At 42.9% G+C, this 8,819-nt stretch overlaps 1 protein-coding gene across 1 annotated transcript in view; it reads left to right on the forward strand.

The window, feature by feature from the left end:
* tmem104 (transmembrane protein 104) overlaps nucleotides 1-6,051 on the forward strand; it is a 48,352-nt gene extending 42,301 nt beyond the window's left edge. The window contains exon 10 of the mRNA XM_084571281.1: nucleotides 2,526-6,051. Coding sequence (XP_084427407.1) covers nucleotides 2,526-3,286 — 761 coding nt within the window. The 3' untranslated portion in view covers nucleotides 3,287-6,051. The remainder of the gene's footprint in view (nucleotides 1-2,525) is intronic.
* Nucleotides 6,052-8,819: the final 2,768 nt, after the last annotated feature.

Raw genomic sequence — 8,819 nt, forward strand, 5'->3', positions numbered from 1 at the left:
GCAGGAAGTAGCACGTGATATACATTTAGATCTTGTGATTTTAAGGGATTCTGGATGTTATTAACGCTCATTAATGTTTAACTGGAAGCTTCCCAGTTCAACCGTCCTCATGGGCCCTCTTGCAGCATGTTAATCTTGGCCAAACTTACAAAAAAGGTGCCGTAAAGGTAATGATGTTATCGAGCCCAGCAACCCTGAGGTGCTCTTAATTAAAAGCCTCATGCTAGTTTCCTTCCTGTGCAGCCCGAAGGTGTGAAAAACTTCTTTCCTCTCCTTTTCCCTCCCTTGTGTACAGCAGACAGACTGTTGGATGTGCTCATTGTTTCACACTTTGCTTCTTACCGACCGGAAAGATAAAGATAAAGGAGAATAAAAACAGACGGTGCAAACAGATGGGTTGCGGTGACGACTCTTTCACACAGTACAGATGTGAGGTAGAGAGTAATTAAGAGACGCGCAAAAGGAGGCAGTTTTGTGACTTAATAATATAATGATGTGACATTTTTAAGACGCGCGTGTCCTTGTCCTTGAAAGCTGGTCTGTTGCCTACCTTTTGATCCCTCTGTGTAAGGTGAAGGTCAGAACAGGGAGTCGCAAATTGGACGTAAGCAAGAGATGCATCAAATATTGAACACTTGTGCAACAGGTTTTACAGTTTGGCTCTTGACCTGTGTATGGCGTACATTTACTGAGAAGAGAGTTCAAGGAAAGTGCCAATCAAGGGTACTATTTGCATCTGTGTGAAAGGAAATAAATCTTCATACAAGCAAGTGACCGTAGTATGTATTCATCCAACAAAGTTGGAAACCAGAAGAGCCACTATTAGCAGTGGAGCAAAGCCAAGCAAGATTTTATTTTTCCCAAGGAGAAAAAAACTGCTGCGATAGTAAGCGTAAAGGCCGTGACACACCAAGCCCGTGGTCGGGCTTTTAGCCAGTGTCTGGCCAATGCTGGTGAGCATCTGTGACCCTAGCTTTAGAGGTGTGTCTCCCGCCACTAGTCAGGAGGCTTTTCAGAGGATTCAGCATGTTGTATTGGCGGTGGAATGAGTTGGTCTGATAGATCACTTTGTCTGACCGTTCAGCTTAGAGAAGCAAAGCATGGAAAGAGAAACAGAAGTGACAGGAAAAAAAACAACAACAACATGATTCGGGAGATGCCAGCTCTGTACAATGGTTTACAGCTCTTCTTAGCTTCCTAGGTCTTCTTAGTAATTGCAGTTTTCATGTTAAAATCTCCATTCTGAGGTTGTTTTTGTCATTTTGAAAACTGCATCTTCTCTCATGGTTGCATAGTCTCTGAAATATATGTTTGACTGAAATTCAAAAAACACCTCAATAAAGCCTCTCTCTCTTCATCATACTAACAACATGTATTTGTAGTAATACTGTTGGTTCTTTTTAATCCATTTCATGTTAATTTCTATTTTTACCCTCCTGACGTACATTAGTTCACTATCAAAACTATCCTGTAGCTAGTAAACAGACCTGCTGGACCTGCAGCTATATTTACCTTCCATCAAAGGTGGCCTGGATCTTACACATCCAGTGATCCATTACGCCCAGTCAGAGTGCACGGAGGTGTGTGATATAGAATAATTTCCTTCCTATGTGTGGCAGATTATGGTTCCTAAATGTCACCCTGTGTTTAAAGGACAGCTGATGATGAAAGCAGAGGAGCTGGCTGCTGGCCATTGCAGGGCTATGACTAACTCCTGGTGTCACGGCCTGATTGAGTGCGTGTGGAGGGTAGATTGGTTGCTGGGCCACATGACTGCCAGCCCGTAACAGGACGGCATGCCGTGCTCAGGAGTCTCCTTTAGACACACTCATGCTAGTTGCCAGAGAGGTACCTCCAGGAATCAATTGGAGATGCAATGCGAACAGCAGGAGATGCAGACACACAGGAGGCTTCTCTCTCTTCACCTGATTTTACACTAGTCCATGAAATGTTAACCATTTTGTTTTTTTAACGCCTGATGCTTCTGGGACAAACAGCTGGAAGGCAGTTCAACACTGGGAGAATAAACTTTATCCACATGCTGCCTTTTCTTTTTAAAAGCAGTTGTTGGTAGATGTTGCTTTACAGTGCAGAACAAAATGCTGCTGAAGCCCAAACTAGCATTTATTAAAGTCCTGGCTACAGTGACTTCTGAAAAGCAACAGTTTATGGAATCACTTCAGATATCTTTAAATGTCCAGTGGATGGGATTTTAAGGCCATGTTTCTACTCTTTCTGGTTCTGGTTCTTTCACATTTTTATGTTGAATCGAAGGGGAGAGGGTGCCTCAGCTGGTTGCAGTTTTCACTCTCACCACAAGATGGCACTAAATCCAACCCACTGGTCCTTTAAAACTATTTTACAAGTTGTTCACAGCTGCCAATGTGAATGGCAGAAAGATGACTTAACCCTCTAAATATAAAACCATTTTAACTAACATAGCCAAATTTAAAATAACAATATCCCCTTTAATTCATCTTTGAGAGTGTGTTCTTAATGTTATTTTCCTGTTTTGTGTTTTGCAGCCTTCACCATGATGATCATCTTGGCTCTAATCCGCATTGGTAAAGGCACCGGTGAGGGCCACCCACCGGTCGCCTCCATATCTGGGGTCCCCAACCTGTTCGGGGTGTGTGTCTACTCCTTCATGTGCCAACACTCGCTGCCCTCGCTGGTGACCCCCATATCGGAAAAGAAGCGCGTCGGCACTCTGGTGTTAGCGGACTACGTCCTGATCCTGGGCTTCTACGTCCTCCTTTCATTCACTGCCATCTTCTGCTTCCAGAGCTCGCTGCTGCACGACATGTACACCTTGAACTTCACAGACAACTGCGATGTCTTAGATATTCCAGTACTGCGCTACTTCCTTGGCCTGTTCCCCGTTTTTACCATTAGCACCAACTTCCCCATCATCGCCGTCACACTTCGCAACAACTGGAAGACCCTGTTCCACCGGGAAGGAGGCACCTACCCATGGATAGTGGACCGTGTCGTGTTTCCTCTCATTACCCTTGTGCCTCCAATCGTGGTGGCCTTCTGCACCCACAACTTGGAGTCCCTAGTGGGCATTACTGGCTCCTACGCAGGGACAGGGATCCAGTACATTGTCCCAGCCTGCCTTGTGTATTTCGCCAGACGCCACCTGGAACCTGTGGTGGGCAGAGACGCCATCAACAAGCACCGGTCTCCCTTCCGCCACGCCTTCTGGGTGTGGTTTGTGTTGCTGTGGGCCGGGTCATGCCTTGTGTTTGTAACGGTCAACATCATCCTGACTGACAAAAAGTGAGAACTCAAATGGTAAAAAATCAGTTCCTGTACATGAGGCCTTACTTGCTGCTGGTTGGACAGTGTGCCCTCTTATGGGACCTTTGTTGCACAGATTAAATGTAATTTATCAAATTTGTTAACAGGGACCAAATGTCAGTGGTTTAAGTTCCATGATGAAAGCTGGAACACCGCATCATGGTAATTAAAGGGAATTTATGTAAAGGGTCTTTCGCAACAGTCTTTTCGCAACACTTCACAACTTTTTAACGATTATATTCGAACTGATGAGTTTATCCTCAGCTTGGTCCGAAGGCCAAGATAACCTTTAGAAATGTGGATAATGTAGCCGTATGGTTGGTTGTATTTAGAGGAGAGCGAAGTTTAAATTGCCTACCTCTCATTTCTCCAATTGTCCATTTGCACAAATTGTCAGATGTTACGACTAAAATAAGCAAGCTTTACAAACACTCATCCTAAAGCATACTTTTGTATATGCAGCTTCTGGTTCAAAGCCCGATGTATATTAAAGATACAGTGTAAAGACTCTCAGATGCTCAAGCCAGTAAAGCAATTCCAAGAGCAGAGTAGCGACAAGAAAAACAGCCTGTCACGTCCACACCTGTGTAATGAGATTGGAACAGAAACCAGCACAAGAAGCAAAACGAACAAATCGCCATGATCATTCTCTCATGGCTGACGTTTATCCATTCCTCAGCAGCGCCCGCCTCCCAACTCCTCGTCCCCCTCGTGAGCGATGAAGCTCCATTCGTGACAGATCCACTGACAGATAGGCCTCCAGGAGGAGCTCCATCTGTGTTTATCATCAGACACTCTCCTGTAGTTCACACACAGGGTATGTCTCCCGTCTTCTACCGCTCAGCACCCATTCATGACTCTGTCAGCCCGGTGCTGTATCTATCACACAGCCCAACACCTGACAGGATAATGGTGATCTACGGTGCTTCAGCCCTGGCTGTGGGGAAGGCATCGGAGGCCAGAAGTAAAGGGGAGCCAACTGCTTCATACTGAAGTTCAGTTCATTTTGACTTCCCTGACAGTTGGCAGCTTCTCTTACTTCATTATTGCCCCTACTCCTGCACCTGTTTTTGTTCTTCTGCCTGTTATTTTTAAAATTCACCGATATATCACTGAAATATTCTGAAAGGCTCCTCAACCAGGCTACAAAACAAAAATCTTAAAATATCAGTGGTGGAGTTTATCTGATTGTTTTGTGGGTGAGTGGAATCTTGTTTGTGATCGCAGTAGCAGTGTTTGGTAAGAAATGCACTGTAAAAAAGAAAATTGTAAACTCAAATGAAAAAGATATAGATATGGTGAAATAAAAAAACACACAGTTTAAGCAATTAAGCTAAATTAATTCTAACTGTTACTGGCTGATGTTTGAATAAGTTTAATTCAACAGTCTGAAAGATGACAGATTTTGACTATTTTGCCCTACACCTTTAAACTTATATTACAGTCTGGCAACACTGCATTTGTAAGTGTTCACAAAGTAGTGACTGGTATGAGTTGGGTAACATGGCATTTGGATTTCATTACAGGGCATGTTTCGACCAATACAGAGAATAAATATACCTCTGTACACAACTGGATAGTTCTACAACCAATCAAAGCCATTTCACTGTAAACAAATTGATCTCCAGTTCAAACAGTTTGGTTGGTCATTGCTGGATCATAATCAGTTTCCATCGCGTGACTCCAGTCCAACTTTTGGGCTAGCTCCCGGGCTGGTGTTCCACTGATGATCTGAATGAAAATGCAAAACGACAAGTGACGAAACCAGAATCCATGTGGACGGCAACGTTAAAAATATGGCTTCAGACCATTTTATTTAATGTCCATGTGAACGCAGCCACTGTACTGTACAGTCTTCATGTTATCCTTCGGTCAAATGTGTTTAATATATTAGGTATTAGTCATATATGTATGTCCCATAAATGTCTGCACTTGGATGAATGGAGCTTCAGAGTACAATCAAACACGGAAAACATGGAACAGTGTAGTACATTTAAATGACATTAGCTGAGGTCAATTAAAATGCGGTGTTCAGCGGAGCAGCTTTTTCATCCGCTGCCGTAATGCACTTTAAATTGGAAGCTAATGTGCTGTGACTTAAGTGTTTTTAAGGCAACAGGAAGGTTTGTGCATGCGCGTGGTTGCGTTTTTTTTGTAGCACCATTGTGAAGGTGATGTTGACTGTGTAGTCAGCAGACCAGCTCCGCCTTCACCAAACCATGGATTCATATTCTCACTATCCGTAATCATAAGTTATTAGAAAACACTGGAGGCTGTCAGGTCAGATTTCTGCAGAGGAGCGTCAGGAGGAAAAAAAAAAAAAAAAAAAAAAAGCACTTGAATCTTGGGTAGATATTTCTTCTTTTAATCCTGAGGCAAAGATCAGAACGTGAATGAATCGTGTTCAGTTTTCAGAGTTGTGAAATGTGCCTTTTTTTCCTGCCCTAAACTTCCTCATCCTTTGAAAACGAAGCTTGTCAGAAACCATCTGCATGTAATCTCATTTCATTTAACTGTCGCCAAATACATATATTTTTTTTTCACTTACTGTTTTTCTTTTCTTTATTTCATGTTCTTTTGAGCTTTCCTCGCCTTGTGTCTCAGTGTTATTCTCACTGTGTTTCTGGTGATTGTTTACAATAGTTCTGGCAGCCTGTGACCCATCACTTGGATGTTTATGGCTTTAATGGAAGTTTCATTTGATTTTTATGATACTCAAAGATAATAAAGGCTGTATGTTCACCCGAACCTCATGAACCTTGAAGGGAAATTCTCTTTTTTTACTACCTAGACTCTTTTTATGTATTTTTTGCCTTCATAATAATCATTTATAAACATTATTTACTAGACAACATCTAAACTAAAGCTTCAGAACATAGCTGTCTGCTAATACAACACAGAGTGCATGTAAGTCTACATCAGCTCATGATTACAACAGTAATTCACCACAATTATTATAAGTATTTGGATCAATATTTGTTTTTATTTGCAAACTAGAAGGAGCTCATTGATTTTATTAAATAATCACATCTTGCATCAAAATTCAGAAATTCACATAGATTCAACAGTGAAATGCAGTCCGATGTAAATGCACTATTTATCTGCACCACACAGACGAAAATGTGCATGTTGGTTGTTCAGCGTCTTGGAGAACGTAAAGGGGAACTACCATTTTTTACAACCTAGATCTTATTTCTAGCATAAAATACGATCATTCTCACCCATATCTTTGGTGTCATTTGGTGTCGTACGATATTTAGATCCGCGAATATCCATATAGTTGGAGTGACTGGGGCACCGAAACACAGCCTCTAAATAACGCATTATCTGCCGCGAAACTCATTCATTTCACCAGTATTTTGTTATGATACGCTAGTGCTATTCCCCGTTGAGTCCGGAGTTACCTATCATCATCAGCCGGGGTCTGTAGATTAACCTACTAACGTCTGACCTGGATGATGTCATCTCTGAGCGCCGCGCGGCTTGTTTACTTGTAATTTGCTACTGCTAGTTTTTTGCAACATGGCTGAATATTTTTCTGATTCTGAGGTTGTGGACAACGACTTTGTTTATGATGACGTCCTTAACGTTTTGAGCCAGAGTATACGGATGAGGAGCTCATTGAAAGGAGGATGCAGAAGCAGAGAGAGGAACAGCTGGCCAAAGAACAACAAACTGCTGCACGTCCGCGAATAGATAACAGGTAACTCCGGACTCAACAGGGAATAGCACTAGCGTATCAAAGCAAAATATTGGTGAAATGAACGAGTTTCGCGGCAGATAATGCGTTATTTAGAGGCTGCGTTTCGGTGCCCCAGTCTGGTTCTGGTATCGTCCGAACGACTCCAAATGACACCAGAGGTTTTTTTTCTTGACAAAGTGGTTCTGCCATTGGTGGAGTGTCAAATCTGCTGAAAACAGCAACAACAGAAGAAGAACGTGAAAGAAACAGAAGACAACAACAGAAGAAGGACGAATTTCCTCCTGGAGACATGTGACTTCAGACCATGGCACTCCACGGATGGTAGAACCGCGTCACCTGATACCCCACGTGGGGCAAACGTGCACAGAAAAGTAATTTGGAGCTCATTTTTACCTACTGAACACATTATCGAACCACCCCTCTAAAGTCCTTCTGATCAGGCCGGTCTGTTCTGACCGAGGTGGTTACAAGAGATGTTGTAATTCTGATTGTCAGTGAAATGTTAGCCTCCATGAAAACACAGCGATTGCGACAGCTGTGTACACAGACGGCATGAAACATGGCCCAAGTTGCCAAATCAATAAATCTAATTAAATGAGGAGCCCTGGTTGAATATAAAAGTGTAATCACTGTGGCACATAGTCTTTAAATTGTGCGTTACGAAAATCACAGTCTGGCCTCTTTCCAAACCGCTCGTCCTGACAAATAAATCCTCTTCCTTCCTGGTGCCAGGGAAACTGCACGAGTCTCTCCTGGGAATTGAGCGTATGAATCAGAGTTGCTGCTTCTTTAGTCATATCACATTCTTGTACTCCACACAATTTCACAGACTCACGGTTGGCAGTATTTGTATCTGCTCTGCAGGTAATTGGCATCTTTTTTTTTTTAACACCTCCATTCACCTCAATCTGCCCTGAAGCACCTCGGAAGGTTTTTTATTTATTTTTTTTATTGATCGCCTGTTTTTATTATCCAACCGTACCTCCTCCTCTGAATTTCGGTCCCAGCGGACCTGCTCCGGCATCGTTTCATTTAGCTCTTTTCCTGTATGTGGGGAGTGTCTGTGTGTTTGGCGGCAGGCTTTTAATTGGAAATGCAAACTTAGCTTAATTAATTCTCAGGGTGTTTAATTGCTGCGTGCTTTGTACGTAGGCGTGCTGCAAGAGGGAGCAGGCGCCGGCTGCTTCCTGTTTTCACATATTGGATCACCTGCGGTGAAAATTTAGGATATTATTTAATTGCTGAGTACATCAGCATCCATCAGAACTAATCAAAAACCTGAGACCTGCTCTCCTCTTCACTGAAGCAGCAACCGAATTAGATTATGTGCAGAACCGAATGTTGATGAGCTGATTTTGATGTGTGTTTGAGGGAAGATTTAGTCGGAGAAGACCTCTTAAAATAAAGCTTATATTCAGGACATGTTTAGCATGAGTGAGCAGCAAGTTCAAAAAAAGAAAAAAAAAAAAGACCAAGGACCTTCAGGTTCTCCTGAAAAGGTGGACGGTTTAATTTTAGCTGAAAGCCTCCAGAGCTCTTTGGACAATCAGAGAAACCTGCTCCATGCTTTGTCCTTGGGAGGAAAGCGCAACACACACTGTCCCATCTGCAGCGGCGTCCATTCAGGTCCACAGCTTTATTACTAGATTTATTCACTGTGGCTGCTTCAGGTGCTTCCGTGGGTTCCGGCTCGTCCCCACAGGTGGAGGCGATTATGACTCTATCAGCTGACCTTATTAAGAGTCAGCAGCAGCCGGCAGGACACACAGAGTCGCACGCACACAACTGAACACTCAGCGTTCAGTTTCAGGCG

This window comes from Chelon labrosus (assembly GCF_963514085.1).
Source record: "Chelon labrosus genome assembly, chromosome: 21".
Taxonomy (NCBI): domain Eukaryota; kingdom Metazoa; phylum Chordata; class Actinopteri; order Mugiliformes; family Mugilidae; genus Chelon; species Chelon labrosus.